The 24560-nt window shown below is 49.4% G+C and overlaps 1 protein-coding gene across 12 annotated transcripts in view; it reads right to left on the bottom strand.

Moving 5' to 3' along the window:
- Nucleotides 1-24560, bottom strand: part of LOC146333451 (F-BAR domain only protein 1-like) — a 67881-nt gene that overhangs the window by 35474 nt on the left and 7847 nt on the right. For 6 of the 12 annotated variants that reach the window (XM_084825838.1, XM_084825843.1, XM_084825845.1 and 3 more), the window contains exons 2-5: nucleotides 16774-16832; nucleotides 15260-15329; nucleotides 3905-3996; nucleotides 1038-1112 (exon numbers count right to left, since the gene is read on the bottom strand). In XM_084825838.1, the coding sequence (XP_084681964.1) occupies nucleotides 1038-1112; nucleotides 3905-3996; nucleotides 15260-15329; nucleotides 16774-16832 (296 nt within the window). Of the gene's footprint in view, nucleotides 1-1037; nucleotides 1113-3904; nucleotides 3997-15259; nucleotides 15330-16773; nucleotides 16833-22578; nucleotides 22642-24560 lie in introns of those variants that run through there. The other 6 variants (XM_084825841.1, XM_084825837.1, XM_084825836.1 and 3 more) reach the window with 2 other exon arrangements.

Genomic DNA, 24560 nt, shown 5'->3' with positions numbered 1-24560 from the left:
CCTGCCTGTGTGCCTCTCGCTCTCCCTGCCAGGGTCGGAGTGGGGAGGGAGAGAGTGGTGCAGCGCAGTCGGCAATGGTGACCGTGGTGGTGGAAATCCACAAGCTGGACTGACTGGACAGACGTCGCGTCGGGACAGTTCGTGGGCTAACGAGCTGGAGTCCAAGGGGGAGAGCTGCTAAAAGCTCGGCGACCTTGACGCCCCGGACGGATTCCTCCGCCATCCCTAACTTAGAGATGGGAGCGCTTTGACAAGCTCCCGTTGGATTGACTCCGAATTTTCCCGAGTTCTTCCACAGGGGAAGAAATCAGAAGAAATCGATCAATTCTTCCAAGCCAATCCGAGGGTTCATCTCAGCAGCTTTTCTTCGCACGACCAAAGGAATTAATGGAACCATTTTCTTTATTTAAAAAAACCAGGGAAATATCACCACAAGGTAAGAAATTTGCAGCAATATTTTAGTTCCTTCGTCTTCTGAATCCCAGGGGTTCGAATCCGAGCAAGGCTCAGACAAATTCTCATGTCATCCCTAATCAAAATACGGGGACACCAGGGAGTTTTTCCCAAAAGCTCGCAAGCCATTGGGAGAAAATTCATCCCACAAGATGGCTGCCACAGAAAGGAAAGAAGTTGACACCTAGGTTAAGCCTGAAGGAAGAGCTCAGGAAGAAACTGGGGAAAATCAGTGTGGCTGTACGATCATTCTTAGGAATGAAATGAGTAGGACCTACAACGAAATGATGCAGTATGGAATGTTCCTATTCATGGTCGCAGCCAGCCAGGGTATGCCATTCCACTCCATTTCCCCTCCTCCTGGTTCCCATTTTCCCCCTCTCAATGGCCAGTTGGCATCCTGTGATGCCTAATATTTAGTGCACCCTAAATATTTTTTGCACTTCTGCAAACCTTGGGGTTCCCCCAAGCCTGTCAATCCGTCTCACGCGTGGGTGACATCATTTTGAACTCACATAATGATTGGCACACTTCCTCTGGAGTTCACAACAGGTATTAGAAGGCAGCTGAGAAACACCACTCACCCCAGCTGGGTGTTGTTCCCGGCCATCTTGGACATCTTGACCATGGATTTGGCGTAGGCCTCTTCAACAGCCACCCTTGGAAGAACAAAGGGAGGCAGGGATAAATAGGGCAGAGGGAGCCTCACCCCACCCCACACTGGGTGGAGGAGAATTCCACGACTCCAAAGGCTCTATAAAAAGACCAAGCATCTCTGAAGGACTGCCCTGTTTACTCCAGTCAGCCTCCCCCAACCTCGCACCCTCTAGATGTGTTGGATTACAAATCCCGTCATCTCCAGACAGCATGTCCAATGGGTACCTCTCAAGCAGGGCATAAAGACAATAGTCCTGTCCCCTGGTATTCCATCCCCTAACATATTGTATTCAAAGATACAGTGCCCAGGAGGTTCTATTGTAACAATCATGCACCTACAGGTAGACCTCAAACATTCACGCCCATTCGGTAGATTTGTGCCTATTTTTTCTATTGTTGTCTTTGTTACATGCGAGTGCAGACAAGACATTTTCTGTGCAGGCCCCCATCTTTGGAACACCCGCCCCAGAAACGCCAGCTTGGTACCTGGCCTATTATGTAGCAGCCAAGCAAAGATGATTCAGCCAATTGCTGAAGCCCCTGACCGTCAGCCCCTGGTGTTCCGGGTGCAGATTACACCATGCAACCATAAGGGATAGAAGCTTGAGATTTTTAAAAGCAGAGGTTCTGCAGCTGATTTGGATTCGGCTGGGGAGGCAGAACCCAGGATCAAGGAAGGGGCCACTGCATCCACTAGAGACCAGCAGAGGAAATCCCAGAATATTTTGCAGGAAAGAAAAAGGGGAAAGTTTTTAAGGTCACAATCCTATGCCTGTTTAGACAGAAAAAAGTCCTACAACTCAATCCCAGGCACTTTAGAGACCTAGTTCTAGGTTATTATGGCTGTGTTATCCATTCCTGTGCTGTTTATTGTTTTGCATTATATTGCATTTTATTCTTTTAAATATTTGTATTGCATTTTATATTTTTTATTGTTCTATGGTGTTTTAGTTTTTTAACTGTTTGTAATCTGTCCATACAACATTCATTATTTGGTGGGTTGGAAATAGGGATGGACGAAATTGCCCTTACCTGTCTCCGCCGGGTTCCGCTGGGGGGGGGGGAGGCGCTCCGTCCCTCCCGCCGGAATCCTGGCCGGCTGGCTCCGCTCCGCTCCGCAGGGATTCCGCGGAGCCACCGGCCGGCTCCGCCAGCAGCCGGACATCCGACCGCTGGCTAGGAGGGACGCAAATGGTGGCGGCCGTAGCCACCGCCATTTGCGTCCCCATAGTCAGCCATGATAGGCTACGTAAATGTTTACGTAGCCTATCACGTCTGAGTTAAAAACAAAAACGCACGTACGGAAATTTGCGTTCCTTATTTTGGCCCGTCTTAGTCTACGTAAATATTTACGTAGACTAAGACGGTGAAAATAAGGGGAACGCAAATAGCGTAGCGGACGTAAATATTTATGTAGACTAAGACAGGCCAAAATAAGAATTGCAAATGGCGGCGGCCATAGCCGCCGCCATTTGCGTACGCACGTTTTTGTTTTAAGTCAGACGTGATAGGCTACGTAAAGATTTACGTAGCCTATCACGTCTTTTTTTTTAAAAAACACTGGAAATGGCGGCAGCGGCAGCCGGTCGGAAGACCGGCTGCCGCAGCCACTGCCGCCAAAGCCGTCACCAGAGCCGCCGCCGCCCGGAAGATCCTCCCCAGGTAAGTCTCGTCCCAGGGGGGATCCACGGGGGGGCAGGCCGTTCCGACACGGACTTCGGGGGGCCGAATGCACTGGCATTCAGCCTCACCGAGATCCGTGGCGGAATTCTCAGCCATCCCTAGTTGGAAATGTACTAAATAAATAAACAAATAAAATAAAAGAACTCCCAAAATCCTTCTAGTCAGCCATGCTGGGAATCATAGGGCTTTTTTTTTTTTCTAAACATGCATAGGATTGCACCCTAAGGCTGTGTTTAACCGTTTACTACGTTTGTACCTGTTTATCATTGTTTTCCGAATTTTTGTAAACTGACGTGGCTGGTTGCAGAAAAAGCGGGATAGAAATGCAATGAAGAAGAAGAGGAGGGGGGAGGAAGAGGTTGTCAAACCAAAAACAACATGGGAGATTTGAGCTTGAGATTTCCTGTGTCACATCTGGTTTGGAAGAAATAACACACACGTGGCCCAATGAAATCATTTCAATAAATAAATACATAATACAAACTTAAACATCTAAAAGACGTTGGTTTGGGGCACCAGACAAATCGGGGGGGGGGGAGAATTTCTTGCTTCGCGGTATCACTTTCATCCATTTCATTTTATTTTTAGAAAAACAGACATGAACAGCCACCTGGCATGAGTTTGTAAAATTTTATCTTGCGTCGGTGAAACCAGGTTGCTTCCAGATGAGGCCTTTATCGTGTGATTGCCCTGCCTTATTCAGATAATTTTACAGGGGTTATCCAGGTGACGTCACTGTCTTCCAACTCGAAGCCCACCCATTGTCCCTCACTGCCTTTTCCTTACCGCAGACAATCCATCGCGGAAGAAAAAGTGGCACAGCTGCACGCTGCCTCCCCGCTGGCAGTGGCAAAGCCCTCCATCTGCCGGCCCTCTATGCCCAAGCAAGATTTATGCAAGTTAGGGAACAGAGGTCTTGCAAGGTGCTCGCCTTTGGACTAACACCTCAGCTCTCGCAAAGTTCACCCCAACTGCAGCTATTATTGTCCAAGAAAGAGCAATAAACCAATACTTAGCACTGGTGAAGAAGAAGCTGGGAAGTGGAAATGCACGTTATGAAGGAGGCCGGAGCGGAAGAACGAGCAGCCCCACGCCCAGCCCCGGTCCGTACCTCTCCCGCACAAAGTCCGCCAGCTCCTTGGCCGAGATGGTCCCGTGCTTCATGTTGTGATAGAGGACGTCAAAGCCATGGCTCTTCTCTCCCTGCGGGTGGGAAGCGAGAGTGCAACAGGAGAATCGCGTCAGCATTTGCAGGGCTGTCATGTAGGCAAAGGCGCAAACGGGTTCTCCGTTGCTGGAGAGGGGCAAATCGAAAATGAAAAGAAAAGGGGATTTCGGCCCCAAATTACGGAGAACTCTCCAACGGAACAACAGCGCAACAGACGCAGGTGGGGGCGGCCTCTCCTTCCGTACAGGCTTTTAACCAGGGGCTGGGCGGCCGCCTACCAGAGACGCTGCAGCAGTCGGTTTCACGCATCAGCAGGGGGATGGACTACGTGGCTTGGAGGTCCCTCTCGACCCTGATTCTATAGCTAAATGGAACCTCCACGTACTGAGGCAATATACCCCGACATACCAACTGCTATCGACAGTGGGAAACCACTGTCACCTTCATGCCACTGGCAGCGTCCCCTTGGAGGCGCCTGGCTGTCCCCCATTGGAAATGAGAGACTTGGCTAAATGGGCCCTCGGCCTGATCCGACAGGGGCTTGATCCTTAGAATCTGCCTGTGCATTCAAGACTGGGCTAAGCAGCCCCAAATCAGCAGGGTGCGGGAAAGCGATTTACGTGTAACTGAAAGAGCCAGTCAGCCAGCCCATGCACGTCCCGGGTCCAAATGCAGCGGGGGCCATTTCCCCCCCCGCTGTTCTCATCAACGTGTCACCGCCTCCCTTCCCGGTCCGCTCCCCAGAGCCCGGCTCGTGCGTGTTTTTCTCCTGCGCCTCCCGGTGCCAGCCACGGCGTAAACAAGCAAGAGTCACCACTGTGCCACTCTCGGAGAGAGGAACACGGCAGCTGCTGAGCCCTGAGCCATCCTCAGCACCAGCTGGATTGGGGCGGGGGCGGGCCCAACAGCTGAGCCAGGACACCGTCCCCTCGTCCCTCCGAATGAGACGTTTCCAGGCTGGGATAATTTCGAACAAACCAAAAAAGAAAGAAAACCGGTTTTACGTGCTAAAACACAAGAAGCAGTCAGTCGCTGGCCACCATGAAGCCATTGGGAACCCAACCTGGTGCCCTCCAGATGTTTGGGACTTCAGCTCCCATCATCCTCAGTCAGCATGGTACGAAAAACTGGGACCCAAAGTCCAAAACATCTGAAAGAGAAGCACCAGGCTGGCGAACGCTGGAAGAGAAGATTCCAGCCCTATAACAGCTACAGGGAAAGCCCCGCAGGAAGCATAAAGTTCACTCACATTCTCTCAATAGCCCTCACAACAGCCAGGCGAGGTAGGCCAGGATCGCTCTCCCCATACTGAAGGCAAGGAACACGAGGCTGACACACAGTGGCAAACCAAGGCCCTCTCGTGGAAAACGGCACACAATTTCCGTATGAGTTTGCTGAAAATTCGACCGCAATTCTCCCCACACCGGCCAGCGCATGCCAGCTGAAACCAGTTTTCTGGTTTCTCCTTGTCATTTATGTTATTTATGACATGTGCATGCTGCCCCATAACATGACAGTTGTCCGGCCGGCTCACGACAAACAAGCGTTCTTTATTTATTTATCGGCGATATTCGTATACCGCTTCTCGTTCGAAACAAACCCCGCTTCTCATTTGAAAGAAGCACAACACGCAACGTAAATACGAAATAAAACGTAAAAGGGCAAAACCAGCAACAGCTTAAATCCCTAAACAGGCCAGCGAAAAATACCCCAGAAGAAACTTTCAAGGCACTAAACTATTTTAAAAATGTCTTAAAAGACTTGTGTCCCCCTAGAGAATATCAGGTTTTAAAACTGAGGCACAGCTTAGCTCAGCTGCTGCTAGACCCTCACTGGAGCACATGGCATCTTATGTATATTTACAGAGGAAAGCGGGAAGCCTCTGCCCGCAAGACACTTGCACAGCTGAGCTAGACAATGGGAGAGACAGTATGGGGAAGAGAAGCAGAGAGGGGCGGATTTGGGGGATGCTCAGTTACAGCTGAGCCAGAGGACTGAGGGAATAAGCCAGGTTTTGAGGAATGATTTAACTAACGGAGGGGGAGAGACAGACGTGACTCCAGGCACACGCAAAGTGGGCTACTTCCTCTCTTGAAAGTACGTCTTCCTTATCTAGCAAGCCGCCTTTCGCGTTCTGGGGCATAATCTCTTTGGCGGCCCGCTCCAGAGAAAAATGTGGCGTTATCATCATGCAAGCGCCACGCCATCAATTTTCGGCCAGCTGTTTCCACTAGGAACTCCCCCTCCCGCTCCCGGACCACAGACGGGTCCCCCGTCCCAAGAGCAAAACAAACTTATCAGCCAAAGTGGGACAGGCCTTTGGGTGACAGCCAGAAGATGCCACGTCCTGGGCAAAAGGACAAGAAAAGTGGCGCTTAGGAGCAGGGGTTCGCCCACCGGTCCAACATCTCGGCAGCTTCCCCCAACCCACTCCCAACAACTGGATCGGGGGGAGAATGGTCTGCCCAAAAACGAGCGCTTCTGACCCCAAGAACAAGCAAATATTTGGAAGTGCAGTAGAGGAGAACTGCAGACACCACCCTGGTGACCTCCAGATGGGCAGGACTGCAAGTCCCATCAGCTCCAGCAGGCATGGCCAACGATCAGAAATTGTGGGAGTTGTAGTCCAAAACATCTGGAGGGCACCAGGCTGCCCACCTCCCAATGGTAGGCAGCCAAATGCCCCGACAAGAAGCCCACAAGTAGTACATGAAGACTACAACCCCCAGCACATTGTATTCAAAGGTAGATTTCTCCTATATGTGGAGGTTTTATTTCAGCAATCATAGGTCCTGACAGAGCTTAGCCCTAGGTCAAGGGCCTTCCCATCCATACTGATCAGGTGCCCTTGTGCCTATGGTTCTATTGTTTATTTAATTATTAATTATTATTGTTGTTGTTGTTGTTATTGCTCATTAATTTTTTATTACTTTCATTATTATTTAAAGCCTCATCCACCTACACTGAAAACCATCGCCCCCTTGGAACTTGGAGAAAGAATTCATCACGGCTGAGATCCTATCAGCTGGCAGGAACCCGGTGGGGCTTACTTTGGAGTAGAGAGGCACAGAACTTTACTAGAAGCGTTATACAGTTAATCTTTGTAAACTGCCCAGAGATCTTTGGCTATGGGGCAGTATAGAAATGCAATTAGTAAAAAATAATACTAATAATGCAGAGGTTCAGATTTAAGATGCTCCTCCAGAGGTTGGTTATGCCAAACAAACGGAACATAAACACAGGATGCAGACAGATAGATAGATGCAGGATGCAGATACAAAAACAGACAGACAGGATGCAGGCTGGGACAGATAATCAAATTTTCCATTTCTTGGTAAAACCAACTCTAAGAACATGCAGAATGACAGCTAAGCAAAACTGCAGGGGGTTTCTGCTACCTCCAGGGGAACATTTTCCATGTACGTTGAGCAACTGTGTGGTTTTTGTTTTAAATGGTTTTTTAAAATGCCTTGCTCAGTACAGAAATATTGCATCCCCCCCCCTTTTTTTTTCCATTTCTATACCGCCCAATAGTCGAAGCTCTCTGGGCGGTTCACAAAAATTAAAACCAAACAGCACACAATAAAACAATTTAAAAAATACAGAACATTAAAACCACAATATAACAATACAACCACAATAAAACCTAGCAGCAGTGCAGGAGTTTAAAATACAGATTTAAAACAGCATAGCTAGAAGTCTAGAAAGCTAAAAGGCTAAAATGCCTGGGAAAATAGAAAGGTCTTCACCTGGCGCCGAAAGGAATACAATGTAGGTGCCAGGCGAACCTCACTAGGGAGCTCATTCCACAGCCGGGGGGCCACAGCAGAAAAAGCCCTCCTCCTGGTAGACACCCGTCTCACTTTCCTTTGGCAGGGGCTCACGGAGGAGAGCTGCTGAGGATGATCTTAAGGTCCGGGCAGGCACATATGGGAGGAGGCGATCCTTCAGGTAACCTGGCTCCAAGCCGTTCAGGGCTTTGAATGTTAACACCAGCACTTTGAATCGGGCCCGGAAATGGACTGGCAGCCAGTGCAGCAGGAAAAGGACAGGCATGAGCTCGCTGGCCAGACCCTGTTAACAATTTCACTGCCCTATTTTGGAGCAGCTGAAGTTTCCGGACCGTTTTCAAAGGCAGCCCCACGTATAATGCATTGCAGTAATCCAGACGAGAAGTTCTCAGAGCGCGGATAGCTGTAGCTAGGCTGTCTCTGTCCAGAGAAGGGCACAGTTGGTATACCAGCCTAAGCTGATAAAAAGTGCTCCGTGCCATTGAGTTCACCTGTGCCTCAAGTGACAGTTCTGGATCCAGGAGCACCCCCAAACTATGAACCTGATCCTTTAGGGGGAGTGCAGCCCCCTCCAGAACAGGTTGAATATCGCCTAGCCGGGCAGATGAACCACCCACTAACAGCACCTCCGTCTCGTCTGGATTGAGTTTCAGGTTATTGGCCCTCATCCAGTCCATTACCGTGTCCGGGCCCTGATTCAGAACAGCCACTGCCTCACCTGGGTTTGGTGAGAAAGAGAGGCAGAGCTGGGTGTCATCCGCATATTGATGGCACCTCAGCCCACCCCTCCGGATAACCTCCCCCAGAGGTTTCATGTAGATGTTGAACAGCATGGGGGACAAAATACAGCCCTGTGGAACCCCACGGCACAATTGCCATGGCACAGAGCAATAATCCCCCAGCACCACCTTCTGGAATCGGCCATCCAAGTAGGAGCAGAGCCACTGCAGTGCAGTGCCTCCAACTCCCAACCCAGACAACCCATCCAGAAGGATACCATGGTCGATGGTATCGAAAGCCGCTGAGAGGTCCAGGAGATTCAACAGGGTCGCACTCCCCCTGCCCTCTCCCGGCAGAGGTCATCCCACAGGGCGACCAAGGCAGTTTCCGCTCCAAAACCAGGCCTGAAGCCCGATTGAAATGGTTCTAGATAATCCGTTTCATTCAAGAGTGCCTGGAGCTGTCCTGCAACCACCCGCTCAAGCACCTTGCCCAGGAAGGGGATGTTGGCCACTGGCCTATAATTGTTAACATCCTCTGGGTCCAGGTCAGGCTTTTTCAGGAGTGGTCTAATTACTGCCTCTGTTAAAGCGGCAGGCACCACTCCCTCTCTCAAGGAGGAATTTACAACCTCCTGGACCCAGCCGGACAACCCCTCCTTGTTTGATTTAATAAGCCGTGAAGGGCAAGGGTCAAGCACACAAGTGGTCCATCGGACTTGGCCAAGCACCTTGTCCGCATCCTCAGGCCTCAGAAACTGAAACTCATCCAATAAACCTGGACCAGACAGTGCTCTGAACGCCTCTGAACGGTGCCCAAAGTGGGGGGGACCCATCGCAGGGAAGAGAAGAGGTCAGCAACAGGAGGGCAGACACCCCCAAGCCCTGGCTGGTTGCTAAGCAACTGGGGGCTAAAAGTCACCCCCACACACAGGGCTACCTGGTGAGCATCCCCCTTTTAGGGGAAATATGAACCTGTCCTGACATCTAAAAGCGCTCCTCTCCGCCCGGTTCATTTTGAGACGCTGTAGTATTCCGGGGTGGTATTCCTACCCACACTTCCCTGTGAGTAAGCCCTACGGTCCTGTGCACACAACAGGACTTACTTCCTGGTCAGCGTAGGTCGGCTTGCGTTGTTCATGCTGGTCTCCAAAATGCAACTGTGGAACAAGGGGGCCGACAGCTGGGCCACACTGGGGGGGAAGGAAGGAAGGAATGAAGGAAGGAAGGAAGGAAGGAAGGAAGGAATCTTTTGCATGGATTTTATCTTGAAAAGGAATTGAGCCTGAAAGGCGGCCTAAAATTAATCTAAAGAAGCAGATAAAATAAATACTTCACGAGATGAGGGGAGACTGGTACACATTGACTCCTCAACTTGAACTTTCCAAAACGTGGATGTATCCAAAGGCAAAAGGATGAACCACAACAGCCCACCCAAACATTGAGGAGAAGGCCTGTAGCCCAGTGTCAGAGCCCCCTCTTTGCGGGCAGAAGGCTGCAGGTTCAATCTCTGACAGCATCTCCACGTAGGGTTAGGAAGAAGACCCCTGTCTGAAACCCCAGAGAGCCGCCGCTGCCAGTCAGTGTCGGCAGTACTGGGCTAGACTCTTGATCCGACTCTGTATAAGGTAGTTTCCGATGTTCCTATTTAAAGCAGCCCTTGATTCAGAATCCTGAGGACTACAGCCTTGCCTTATGTTTAGCATGAGGCCTCTCGCTCAGTGGTAGAACATGGGCTTTGTTTGCATAAACCTCAGAGGGCCGCTGCCAGGCAGTGTCTACAATACTGGGCTAGATGGACCCCGGTATATGGCAGCTTCTGATGTTCCCATTTAAAGCAGCCCTCTGTTCAGAATCATGAGGACTGACACCTTGCTTTATCTTTAGGGGAAGGGCCGTAGCTCCGTGGTGGATGGGCCCAAGGTCTGATTTAGGATTAAGCATCTTCCAAGGTCCCTATCTTAACTGGAAGCAATCCAAAGTGCTCTCTCTCTCTCTCTCTCTCAACCCCCAAAGAGGAGTTGCACATAACTGATGGAAGGGAACAAACAAAAACCCCATAAAAAGGGAGACCCAAAAAACGCACCGTTTGCCACTTAGCCATCAATGCCAAGCCTTTTCCGTTGCTACCGGAGATGGGTTGCCTAGCAACCCCTGAAAGAAGTGCAACTGGGAGGCATCCTTACGGTGGGTGCGGAAAGGAGTCATGATGGGCAGAGGGCGGCAGCAGGAGAGCGGGGGGGGGGGGGAACGGCCACCCACCAACCCCGTCTCCACACACAGATTTTATTTTAAACAAAAAACACCCACCAGCTTTGAAACAGAGATCCGAGACGGGCAAGGCATCCTGCGCTGGCAAAGCGCCCAGACGGGGTGGACGGGATCCCTTCTCAATCATCCCAGAGGGCAGGACACAGAATCATGGGCTCATGTGACAGGAAGCCAGAGTCCGGCTGAACATCAGGGAAAACCTCCTGAGTGTTAGAGCAATACGACAATGGAACCCATGACCTAGGGAGGCGGTGGGCTCTCCCACCCTGGAGGCATTCAAGACGAGGCTGGACAGCCATCTGTTAGGGATGCTCTGACCTGGATTCCTGCACTGAGCTGGGGGTTGGACTTGATGGTCTTGCAGGCCCCTTCCAACACTACTATTCTGTGATTCTATGATCCCTGCTTATTATTCATTATTGGTCCAATTAATCGGTCCTGTTTTAAGTCAGTTGGTCCCTCTAGCCCAGTATTGGTCCAGTCAATTGGTAATTAAGAATATTACTATTATTAATCATTATTATTTATTTATGTTTATTATTATCGATACCCGCAACCTGCGGTTATAGACGTTCTTTCACGGTGGCTGACAAGAAAAAAGCCACACAACAAATCCAATAAAAAGCCAAATCATGAAATAGCATGCACACATGAGCACAAATTGACTGGACCCATTTTGAACAAACCGACTGGACCAAAATTGGACCAACTGACTGGACCAAATAGTTAATTAATAACAACAGTTGTCTTTTAAAATTTTGCTATTTTATAGGATTTTAATATTATTGATGATTTATATTTTTAACTTGTGTATATTTCTATTTATATGTTTTAACTGTACAAGTTTTTAATGTTGTAAAGCCGCCTTGAGTCCCAGTATTGGGAAAAAGGCAGGATATTATTATTGTTGTTGCTGTTGTTGTTATGGACTAGAATCAGAGAATAGTAGGGTTGGAAGGGGCCTACAAGGCCATCCAGTCCAACCCCCTGCTCAATGCAGGAATCCAAGTCACAGCATCCCCGACAGATGGCTGTCCAGCCTTGCCTTGAACGCCTCCAGTGGGGGAGAGCCCACCGCCTCCCCAGGTCATGGGCCCCATTGTCGTATTGCTCTGACAGTCAGGAAGTTTCTCCTGATGTTCAGCCGGAATCTGGCTTCCTGCAACTTGAGCCCATGATTCCGTGTCCTGCACTCTGGGATGATGGGGAAGAGATCCTGGCCTTCCTCTCTGGGACAACCTTTCAAGGACTTGAAGAGCGCTACCCTATCTCCCCTCAGTCTTCTCTTCTCAAGGCTAAACAAGACTAGAGGAACCCACTGACTTAACACAGGGGTAGGCACTCTGGGGCCCTCAAGATGTTCTGAACTACAACACCCATAATCCCTGGCCTGGCTGGGGGGTGCTGGGAACTGCAGTGCAACACAGCTGAAGGTGTCAGTGTCAGGGAGGGCGGTTCAATTTGAACATAGGAAGTCCCTTTAGAGTCCATCCAGCCTGGCATTGTCTCTTCCAGCAGCAGCTCTCCAAGGTCCGATGAAGGGAGGAGGGAGCCCTTCCCAGCCCTGCTCCCCTTTTAATCTGGACTGAATGTGGGTCTTTGAGCATGCCTACGGTACCACTTGAGTTGTGCCCCCCGCCCCAGGTAAATCAGACGGGAGTCGCTGTAGATTTTGCCTCGGCTGCCCTAGGCAGACTCGGATATCGAAGTCACACTCCCCTAGCACTGTTTGCTCCAACTGGACGTAGCTCTCCACGGTGCCGGGCAGGAGAGTGGGGGTGTCCTTCCCACTGTGGCTCTGTGGGGTCCTTGTTTCAGCCACGATCCAGCCGGAAAGCGTCTGCGTACAAGGCAAATGCTCCGTCAGTGAGCCAGCCACACCCACCCCTAAAGCTGGAAGGAGCTCTCTTCTGCTTTCTATTTGGCAACATTTCGGAGCAGCCCTGCAGAAAGTAGAAGTCAGAACCGTCTGGAAAGCACCTTGGTCTAATGTGAAGTGGGAAAGAAGAAGCCAGGTCGCACCCACACAGAGGTGATTATCAGAGCTGGCAGGGCACCCTTCGCGAAAATGGAAATAAACGCTGAAGATCTGTGGCTCAACAAAGCTCCATCCTGCCATCCTATGCATGTTTCGACGGACAAGAGTCCTACAACTCCAAGCATTCCCCAGCCAGCATGGCTGGCTGGGGAATGCTGGGAGTTGTAGGACTCTTGTCTGTCAAAACATGCATAGGATTGTGCTTTTCTTAGCAGTGATATTCCATCACATTTGCTAACAAGCTATCAAGGCGGGGCAGAGGTATTTAAAGCAATAAAACCTTAAAACAATAAAAACCTAAGGACAGTAACTCATCCAAGCACTGAAGCAACTGCATAATTTAAAAGGCTAAATGGAAAAGATGCATCTTCCCGCCCTGTCTCAAAGCCAAGGGAGTGTGTGCGTGGGGCAATCGCAGTTCCTGGGGGAGCACCTTATTTATGTGTTCACAAAGTTTGTATACCGTTCCCCATCTCAAACACCTTCCACCATTTGGAGACAACGCAGGAGAAAGCCCCTTCATGCTTAACAAACGTGCTCTGTGGCAGCCAAGTCCTCAACAGGGCAGAGTTTAAACCTGCAGAGTTTAATAACTGGGCAGGTTTGAGCCAGCTTTCCCCAACCTCATGCCCTCCCTATATGTTGGACTACAACTTCCATAATCCCCAGCCAGCATGGCCAGGGGAGCTGTCACGCAATGCAATCTGGAAGGCACCAGGTTGGAGCAAATCAGCACCTATTTCTTCCAAAACCCAGCATACTGACTCGCACACTTGCTCTCCAAATGTAGATCCTTCTGTAGCCTAAAGCGGCATGAAAAAGGCAGATCAGCCAGGACGGGCGAGGACGGCAGTGTTTGCAGAAGTACAAAATATATTGCAGGGGAATAAAACCCTGAGGGTGGGAAGGAACCCCCAAAACAGCTCAATAAGAATGGAACATGCTGAGACTGCTGAGTGTCTGTCGGGGGAGAACAGCGAAATGGAGTACTTTGGAAGAGGCTGGCTGGAACCCTGAACATAAGGAAGTTTGGGAATCAACGGACATTAGAGGCACAGGGAAAAGTTGTTGAGATCTTGAGGACGGTGGAAAATTGAAAGCAGGAGGTGACTAAGCATTATTCCCGATTCTAAACCAGGAGTGCACAAGCTTTTCGTCCCCAAAGGCCACATCTGGTATCGGCTGGGGGGGGTCACACACACACACACACAATCTCAGCACGCAGGGATGGATAGGTTTAACCCCCCCTCCTCACCCGCCCGCCAAGATACAGGGATCCAGCAATTGCCACAGAGATGGTTGCTTCTCTGTTGCTACTGATGCATTTTTAATAGTATTTTATAGTATTTTGTTGTAAATTTATTGCCTTTTCGTGTGTATTTTTTGGTAAGGCTTTTTATCTTGCATGCTGCCTTGAGAGCACTTTACCCTTAAAGTTGGCCTAAAAATAATTATAAACAACAAAATAAATTGAATAAATACTAGCAGCAGGGAAACAGCGATCTTAGAAGCCAGGAAACAGCATGGAGTGGTGTTTTTCCTGCAGCCCAGCTACTAAAAAAAAGTGGGGAAGAGTGAAGTGGGGGGCCTGCCAGCTTCAGGGGCCGCACAGGGAGGGGCCGGGGGTTGGCAGGTTGTGCACCTCTGTTCCAAACTTTGGGACAACCCCCCTCCCCCAACTACACATTTTCAGGATATGAGAAGGAAACAGAGAGGACTAGTGTCATAAAGAACAAAGGCTCAGATTTGCCGAATTGTACATAGACAGCCGCGCAGAGACATTATTGAGCAATTAAAACGGTGTGCAACAGATAATAATCCTCGCCAATCATGCACCAGACACCCCTGCCTTCTGCTTTGGATTTGTCTAAGCAGGAGGGATTGCCCCACCCAGTTCAATTCTCATCACCCCCGACCTGGGCAATAACCTTTGCTCACAAGTGTGCCTCAGTTTCCCTCTGCATGTGGGCTGTTATTACATCCAGCTCTTGGTAAGTGACAACTCAGAATTTCATTGCCCTTTTTTTCTTTCTTTGTCCTTTTATTGCAGCCTACGCCCAGCCTGGTGCCCTCCAGATGTGTGGGACTACAAATCCCAGCATGGCTGGCTGGTTATGGGATTTATAGTCCAACACATCTGGAGGGCACGAGCCCAGGGAAAGGCTTTTCCATTGCATTGTGTTCAACCTTATATTTCCCGTTGATCTGCTGTTACGCTGGCTATTTCTTTTATGGCCCTTGCTAAAACTTTAATAAGTCAAGCACAGGTCTTTATATGCCCAGGCTGCAAAAACATGATGTGCAAATGCAGGCAGTAATCTCATGGGAACACGTCTTAATTGCAGGCAGAAACCTCAGCTGGAGAAAAAGGGTGCCTGCGAATGGATCCGAAAACAGAGAGAGACAGACACAGAGAGAGAAATGTAGAGAGAAAGGAAAAGAAATAATTCCTCCACTACACACAAGTGGAGTTTCTTACCCAGAAGTGCTTGGCGAAATAAGACATGCTGACCACGGTGGGTGGGAACTCCATCTCAGTTCTTGGACACCTAGGAGGTGCAATGTTTGGGAATGAGATGGATGTCTATCTGTTCCCTCTACAAACACACACACACACACCTTACCCTTACACACACCGTGAACGATGACCTCTCTTTCGCCTGTCCCCCGATGCTTTGGACGTCAGCTTCAAGCTTCTAGTCCACAATTTCCACTACACTTTCTTCCAAAGAGCTAATTGTCTCCTCACAACCACCCGCCGAGGTAGGCGAGGTCAAGATTAGACTATGGTCAGCCAGCGAGCCATGTGGGGGAATTGAACCAACTCTCCCTGGGCCTAGTCCAATACTTTAACCGCTATGCCAACCTGGGTTGTCTGGTTTACTTCTCTCTACCCTGCCTCCTCGTTGAGCTCAGCAGCAAAAGCACACAAGGCTTTCGCTCTCCCAGCAACTCGCAGGCAAAAAGAGCCTCATGCCCTGGTCTACACATGTGGGAGGTGAGGTGGTAGTGTTCTAAGCTGGTAGAAAGGACTGTAATTCCTGCACATAGCAACACTCCTCCGTGTAGGGCTCCTGTCATTGGGCCCTTGCTGACCCTTGGCGCCAGCCCTGATCCAGGCCTCGGCAGATAGGCTGTGCAGCGCGGCTGGGAAATACGGAGAACTCCTCCACTTCCAGGTGTTGGCGAGAACACGGAGCAGCCTAGGGCACAACAGACATTTGGAACACTCCGGGGCTGGAAAGACACCGAAGGATTCAGGGAGAGGGCCACGGCCAGCCTGACACTGCATCTCACCCACCGTGAGGGTGATTTACACAAAGCCCCCTGCACGCCGATGGAGGTTAGAGGCCCGAGGAGGTTACAGTCTCAAATCAGGAACTCACAAATCTCTCTCTCTCTCTAACCCACAAACACACACACACACGTATATGTACTTCCTGACATGCCCAACGCCAGGGAACCCAGGCATCCGGGTTCCTAGCCACCTTCTCCTCCACCCGCACCAGCCTGCCCTTAAAATAGCCTTCTACCTAGATCTGCGCCACTGCTGCACTAACATCCAGCCCTCGGCCATGTGCAGAGAGTTTCAAACCACCAACCCTCTCCCCCGCCCCACACCCCAGTGTGCACCAGGCCAAAAACAAAACAGGAAATGAAATAATAAAAAAGAGAAAAACCGAGAGAGAGACTGGCGTGCTTGTTCTATCACATTCTTTTATCATACGGAGGTTAAAGTGGGGAGGGGAAACCCAACAGCATCACCAGACACACACACCCAGCTTTCTACACCACCCCAGAAATGGGCAGGGGGGAACAGAAGCTCAGATTCGCTAGCAAAGGAGACCCCATCCCTCTCTGATAGGTGCCAGAGAGAACCCAGGTGTCCTGACTCAGTGCCTCCTGCGGTAACGACTAGTTTCCCTCCCTATCTCCACTCCCCACCAAAAGGAAGGGTCCTCCAAGAGACGGTGGGAGTCTTTCACCACTTACCTGCTGGTGGACGAGGGCCTGGTGCATTCTCTCAGCTCCTGCATGCAAAAGGAAGCACCCTGGGGAAACACACAGAGAGCAAGAACACAAGTGAGCCGAGGGGATGCGGAAGGGGGCAGAAATCCCGGGGAACAGGTGATTAGAACCCAGTTCCTGAAATCAGTCAGACGGTTCTTGTTTCTGCATTTCAGCCGCAGCAAAACAAGAGACAGAGACTGAAGAGAAACTAAACCACACGCCGGCGTGAAAGACGATCGAGCGTCAAAGCTCACGCATGCCATTTGCAGTCTACTACGCCGGTGCCGGAATATCCCCAGCCATGCTTCCCGGCTGGCTGCCATTGCAAAGCCCGCTACTTCTACAGCAACCTCCTTGTTTCTAGGAAATCACGTTTTTGCAAATGCTGGAGCACCGAGGGGCACGGCCCTCTGGCAACCAGAGGAAAAAATAGATGCCCATTCAGAGATAAGGAAATTAAAAACCCATCCTGCAATTTGGAGACTGGCAAGGGGGGAGTTAAACCTGTGGTCTTCCAGATTTTGCTGGACTACAGCTCCCATCACCCTGACCCTTGGACATGCCAGATGGGGCTGATGGGGGCTGGGAGTCCAAGAACATCAGGAGGGCTACACGTTGCCCACTCCAAGTCAAATCCTTAGAGTACAAAAAATAATTATTCTCTGCCCAGTCAACACTGGAACTTGGCTGCACAGATTTAGACACCAGACGTTTCATCCTTGATCTGATTATTAATCAGCATCTTTGCGCTGATTTATTAATTTTACTGCTGACTCCTCAATGGTTTTAATTATTTTAATATTTTTAATGTTATTAATGTGGTATTATTTTGGTATTTTCACTGTCGTATTGGGGAGAGAGGTTTATTTTGTTGTTGCTTCGATTGTAAGAAGCCCCAAGGGCATTTTCCAGTTGAGCAGTATGCACATCTGATAAACAAACACACAAACCCCTGCAGAGATCAGAGTTCAAATACCTACCTGGCCAGCGGCCACAAATTCAATTTTGGGCCATACGGTTTCAATCTTCTTCTGCCTCAGTGATCCCCCTGAGTAAAATGGGGCACCAAGGGCCAACATCACAGGGCTGGCGCCAGAGGGAGCGCAACAAAGACTAAAGCATTTATGCGATGTTTAAAAGGCTTCTGAAGATTTTGGGAGCAAATGGGGAGATGAAGGCTGCAACCCTGTGCATGTTCCGACAGAAAAAGTCCTACAACTCCCATGCTGTCTGGAAATGCTGGGGGTTGTAGGACTTTTTTCTGTCGAAACATGCATAGGGTTGCATCCTAAGTTGCTAGTCCTAGGGGAGGAGAGACAAAGTGCTTTCTCTCTTCCTCTTTCTTTTTAATGTCCAGTTGTGTTTGTATCACAGACAGACAGACAGACAGACAGACATTCAGGCCTTACAGTGGCACCCAGGGAGAATCAGAAGCATTGAGAACACTTCCTGAAGAGAAGAGCCCCGAAACACATCTAGCTCACAATGCTACAATTGCTAGGATCAAATCCGTACACCTCTCCCTCAGAATGGAGCAGGGGATGACACAGTCTTTCACTGTCCCGCACCCCCAATGGTTCAGGTATTACCAGACCAGCCAGGGAGTGGACATCTGGTCCCCACATCACCTACAACATGTGCAGTTCTAAAAGTGTATGACATCTGGTTATTTTTGCACCAACACTCAAAACATGGGGCGTGAAGTTTGCCACCTAATAGGGATCAGCACAGGGCAAATGGGATTTGCACATGCAATGAGATTTTAGGACAGAGGAGTTCTATTACTGCTTCAGGTTTCTGGGGGGCGAGCAGAGAAGGGACCATAGAGCACATGCCTTGAATGCAAAAGGTCCCGGATGTTTGGGCCTACCACTCCCATCAGCCTTAGCCAGCATAACCAATGGGGAAGGATAATGGGAGCTACAGGCCAAAACATCTGGAAGGCCGCAAGTTGGCCATTCCTGGTGTAGACAACCCTGCGCTAGATGGTGTAACCGTCTGATGCAGGGTACAAGATGGGGGATACCTGGCTCAACAACACTACAAGCGAGAAGGATCTTGGAATTGTTGTCGATCACAAGCTGAAGATGAGCCAATGATGTGATGCGGCTGCAAAAAAGGCAAATGCCATGTTGGGCTGCATTCATAGAAGCATTGCTTCCAAATCCCGGGAGTACTAGTTCCCCTCTACTCAGCACTGGTTAGGCCTCATCTGGAGCACTGTGTCCAGTTCTGGGCACCGCACTTTAAGAAGGATGCAGACAAGCTGGAGGGGGTTCAGGGGAGAGCAACGAAGATGATCAGGGGACTGGAAACAAAGCCCTATGAGGAGAGACTGAAAGAACGGGGCATGTTTAGCCTTGAGAAGAGAAAACTGAGGGGAGACAGGGTAGCGCTGTTCAAGTCCTTGAAAGGTTGTCCCAGAGAAGAAGGCCAGGATCTCTTCTCGATCATCCCAGAGTGCAGGACACGGAATCATGGGCTCAAGTTACAGGAAGCCAGATTCCGGCTGAACATCAGGAAAAACGTCCTGGCTGTTAGAGCAATACGACAATGGAACCCATGATCTAGGGAGGCAGTGGGCTTGCACGCTGGAGGCCTTCAAGACGAGCCATCTGGACAGCCATCTGTCGCGGATGCGTTGACTTGCGATTCCTGCATTGAGCAGGGGGTTGGACTCGATGGCCTTGTAGGCCCCTTCCAACTCTACTATTCCATGATTCTAAGGCAGCTTCCTACGTGCCCAGTTAAATCAGCCCTTTATTCAGAACCATGAGGACTGGGATCTTAGCTTTATCTTTTGGAGAAGGGCTGTAACTCAGCAGTAAAGCCCCTTCTTTGCATGGAGAAGGAACCCAGGTCCAGTTTCCAGAATCCCTGGTTGCGTATGTGTACACACCTATCCTAAAGACCTAAAAAAAAAAACTGAGGAATTTACACCTGCCAGAAAGAACACCTTACAATTCTGTCACATCAAAAACTGCAAAGCACATCTTTAAAGGACCATCAGATTCATTCTGGCAGAGATGACTGTTGATTTTTAAGAATTTATTGTTGATATGCTTGATGGTTTATAATTTTTTTAATATATGTTGTCAGTGTGTGTGCTCCCTGTTTATATACTCTTATGTAAATGGTTTTACATTTTGTGTAATGCATTTTAATGGTTTTTAAACGCTGTACACCACCTAGAGAGCTCTGGCTATGGGGCGGTATAGAAATGTAATAAATAATAATCTCATAGACTGCAGCATGGAAATGCATGGGTATTCCAAGCAGTATGACTGATGATGAAAGATAACCACAAAAGTCAGGTTTTAAAATTTGAAGACCATCTTAAATGGGAAAGGAAGAAAGAGCTAAGAGAGGGGGAGAGGAAGGAACCGAAGTCCCCTTCCAAATCCACAATACATTTTTGAATTGTACATTATTATTTATTTATTTAATACATTTATATTCTGCTTACCGTATTAAAAAAGATATATCTGTAAGGGGATTTTGTTAAATCTGTTCGGTCTGTGTTTTGTGGATTGTCAGATGTCTTTCATTCTGTTGTCCACACATTGATGGAATTGGCTCTTTATTTAGGGATGAGTGAGAATTTCATTCCACTTGCACACGTGTGCATTAGCGCTAATACACACCTGCGCGAATGTGCAACTGTGAATTTCCGCACATCCCTCCTCCAAAGTTAAACAAACAGTCCGCAAGGGCGCATGACTCAGAAAAAGCTACTCCACTGCGGACTCTGTAGATCGAATTCATAGAAATCCGAACTCATTTGAACCAGTTGTGGATTTTTCCAACATCCCTATGAAGCGGTTTACAAGGAAAGATTAAACTGCATTAAAATATGTCACAACCAAAACAAGAAGATTTATATAAACCTTTATATAAGGAGTTGCACTGGTTACCAGTTGTTTTCCGGGCCAAATTCAAGGTGTTGGTTTTGACCTTTAAAACCCTACATGGTTCCGGCCCAGCCTAATTCAAGGAGCGCCTCCAGCAACACCAGACAGGCCACTCAACAAGATCAGCCTCGGATGGCCTTCTCTCTGTCCCGTCAGCCAGGACAGCTAGACTGGTGGGGACGAGGGAGAGGGCCTTCTCTGTGTTGGCCCCCACTCTGTGGAACTCCCTCCCTAGGGAACTCCGCCATGCCCCCTCTTGAATGATCTTCTGCCATGCATTGAAAACATGGTTGTTCAGGCAGGCATTTGGGGCGGGTTAGGGTATTTTTAGAAATATGGTTTTTACTGTAGAATTTTATTGTTTTAAACTATTCTATTATATACTTTGTACATCGGCCAGAGTGGCTGGGTGACCGGCCAGATGGGCGATTAATACATTTAATAAATAAAAAAAAATAAAAATTTATAATAAACATTAAAACCATGAACTCGGAACACCATGACAAACAAGCAAAAACCGGGCCACGCAATCCCTCAGGGGAGACCTGGGTGAAAAGATGGACATTTAATTGGCACCTAAAACACACCACCTATGAAGCAGGATAGAGACCAAGACGTCCAGATTAGCGCACCATGAATGGTTGTGGAACTTGTGATGGTGGGGGGGGGGGTCCATAAGCACCCCTGACATGGCTTTGCAAACTTGTGAGACTCTCCCAATCTCAGCTTTCCCCATCTGCAGTGTATGGGAACAATGATACACGTCTACCTCACAAGGGTGCTGTAATTACAGGACCAATGTTGTCTGAGCATCCAAAAGGGCTGCAAACGCAGTGGGCAAGAAGCGGCCGGGGTTTGTGCCCTTCACAACGAGTGCAAGCCATGCGCCGCTGCCTCCCCCTACCCGAAGATGCACACAGCATCTCCTCCCACCCCCTTCGGGAGAGGTTCTTTCAGCAGCTTCTCTCAGCTCCTGGGATTCTTTGCATTCTTTCCGATTTACAGAGCATGGAGCAATTCCAAGGCTGGAGAAAGGGATGTTTTATGGGGGTCATGTGCGAGAAGGTCCAAAAGCCGCTATGGCGAGACGGGGCGGGAGGGGCAGGTGTCAGTAGCCCCCTCGGCCTTCCAGAGAACCCAAGCGTCCCGCCAACAGCATGTCCTTCTCAACCTGTGTCGTTCTTGCTTTTATCATCACTTTGATCTGGCTTTGTGTTAAAAACTGTAAGCCCCTTCGAGCCATTTCATATGGAAAAGCAAGATGTAAATATTTCTTTAAAAAAAAAAGACACCCCCCAAAACACACACACTTCCAGGGTGTGGAGAAAATCCAGCACATTTTAAAATAAATATACCTGCTTTTTGGCATAAAGTTTCCAAAGGATAAAACCCAAGCTTTTTCTTTCCTCACCCACATTTCAGCCTCAGCTTCTCCAACAGACATTTTGCGATATACTACTGTAGACCCTGCCACACAACAGGAAGAACGGACCGAACCAAAAACTGCAAAAGCTCGTCGCGTGTTTTCAGCTAGACAGAGAGAGGCAGCCATCCCAAACGCGTGTCCTAAGGACTAAGCCCTACTGAACGCAGTGGGGCTTGCTTAGGAGTAAGCCTAAATAGGACTGAACCCCAAGCTCACTGACCAGGGAGGAAGTCCTACTGAACTCAACGAGATTTACTTCTGAGTAGGCACACATCGGACTGCACTGTTGATCAAACACACCCCACTTGAAGCAACCAGCTCAATTCTGCACTAAGGAGGCAGAGTGGTGCAGTGGTTAGAGAGCTAAGCTCGGACTGGGGAAACCCCATTCAAGTCCCCACTCAACCATGGGTGACTTTGGGCCAGTCGCCAACTCTCAGCCTCACCTACCTCACAGGGTTCTTGTGAAGATGAAGTGGAGAGGAGGAGGCCCATGTGAGCTGTCCTGGGTTCCTTGGAGGAAAAAAGGTAGGCTATAAACCTAACAAATAAATGCAATGCCAAGATAACATCCCGCCCACATCTTTGGAGTCCTTGGCTTACCGCACCAAAGAATAGGTCTAAACCAGTGATCTCACAAAGAGTTCGGAATATGAATTTGCCCAGCTTGTAAAGTCCTCAGGTGTGTTACAAATCGTCCCCTCTACAGCCCCGCGAGATCTCTGCAAGATTCTGCATTCTGAGCGGCCAAGCACACAGCAGAGGAAGTCTGCCAATTTTTAGGCACACGAGCAAATGTTCTTGCATGTTCCACTATTGCTTCTTCTCTCACTGGAACTCTGTTTGACACCCCCCTTGGTGCCAGCGAGGCTCCTCGCCCCTCCTGATTTTAATTTCTTAAGATTTTCTTTTTAATCTTTTGAACTGGAGCCTGCAAAGTTCTGCCCTCCAGAGCCATCTTCGTTGGGGTTCAAAAGAGTAATTCTGGGCTTTGGAGCTCGGACTCCACCCCTGCCTTGTCCTTGGGTTCTCAGGCAAGTGAGTTCTCTTTTAATCCCACAGCTTCGCCTTCTGAGACAGAAGTATGTCAGGGGAAAAGGGTTGCGTTCCCCCCAGTCTAGCTAGATTTCTATCTGCAAGGAAATTTATTTACTTTGCACAGAGGGGGCATCGATTCACGCGGCATCCCGCCTGTGTAACCCGAAGGTGTAGCCTGAGAACTGGGCCAGAAACAATAATTTTCTAGTCCCAGTAGAGTCCTTTCTTGAAAGTAAGCATTTCCAAGAGAGATTTTATGCACTGATGCACAAAATCACAACACAGAAAGTAAGAGACAGTTTCAGGTAGATAGATACCTGTGCATTTGCATCATACACAGTATGACCTTTTTGCACATTCCATTTGCCCCTTGATTCAAGCACAAAGGAGGTCCGGATTGGTTGCATCCATCAATATTACTTCTAGCAAGGAGCATCGGGGTTAGGAAGACAGGAGAAACTCCCATCTCCTCTGCCCCCCATGCATGAAAGCACCAGCTCCTGCCCCATCACAGAGGTCACGAGCCCCACAGGCGGGACATCCGACAGATCAAAGGCCCCTGAAGATCCAAGGCATGGGGAGGGGAGAATACAAAAAAGGGCCATGGCCTGTTCCAAAGAGAAAAAAGTGTACTGGACCAAAATTGGGGAGGATCAAAGCACGCTTGGTGATATAATAAGAACATCAGAAAAGGCCCGCCGATCAGACCCAGGGTCCATTTCAGCCAACATTCCTTCCCACTGTGCCCAACCAGCCACCCACAGGAAACCCACAAACAAGACACAAGTGCAACAGCACCCTCCCAACCATGTTCCCCAGAAAGTGGTGTACATAAACACACTGCCTCTGATCCTGGATGTGGCATTTAGACATTTAGTACTGGCAGCCACGGGTAACCTCCTCCTCCAGGAATTAGTCGAAACCCCTTTTAAAGCCATCCAAATGGGTGGCCACTGCTGCGTCTTGTGGTGGGGGACTTGGTAGTTTAACGCCGCACTGTGTCTGTCCCTTTTGTCTGTCCCAAATCTCCCACCCATCCGCTTCATGGGGCAGCCCCTTTGGGTCCTAGCATTAGGAGACAGGGAGAAAAAGGTCGCCCTCTCCACATTCTCCACACCAGGTGTGATTTTGTACACCTCTGTCATGTCTCCCCTCACTCGCCTTTTCATTCAGAGTCAAACTCCCCAAATCCTGGTCTGCGCAACTCGGAACAGCCAAGCAGGAAGCCACCACACATAAACACACGCATCTCTGCACGAATGCTCATGCGCGCGCACCCCGAGTTCTCGGAGCACAACAGTTCCACTTCCGACGCAGCACGTCAGGAGATGCCAAACCTGCCACGGCGCCACCCAAGAGCTGCCCGTCACCCAGCATCGAAAGGCTTCGCCCCC

This window comes from Heloderma suspectum, chromosome Z (genome assembly GCF_057233095.1).
Source record: "Heloderma suspectum isolate Gila_16-S chromosome Z, 16-S_ref, whole genome shotgun sequence".
Classification (NCBI taxonomy): domain Eukaryota; kingdom Metazoa; phylum Chordata; class Lepidosauria; order Squamata; family Helodermatidae; genus Heloderma; species Heloderma suspectum.
Note: the sequence above shows the minus strand (reverse complement) of the source record. Positions and strands in the feature narration are given on the sequence as shown.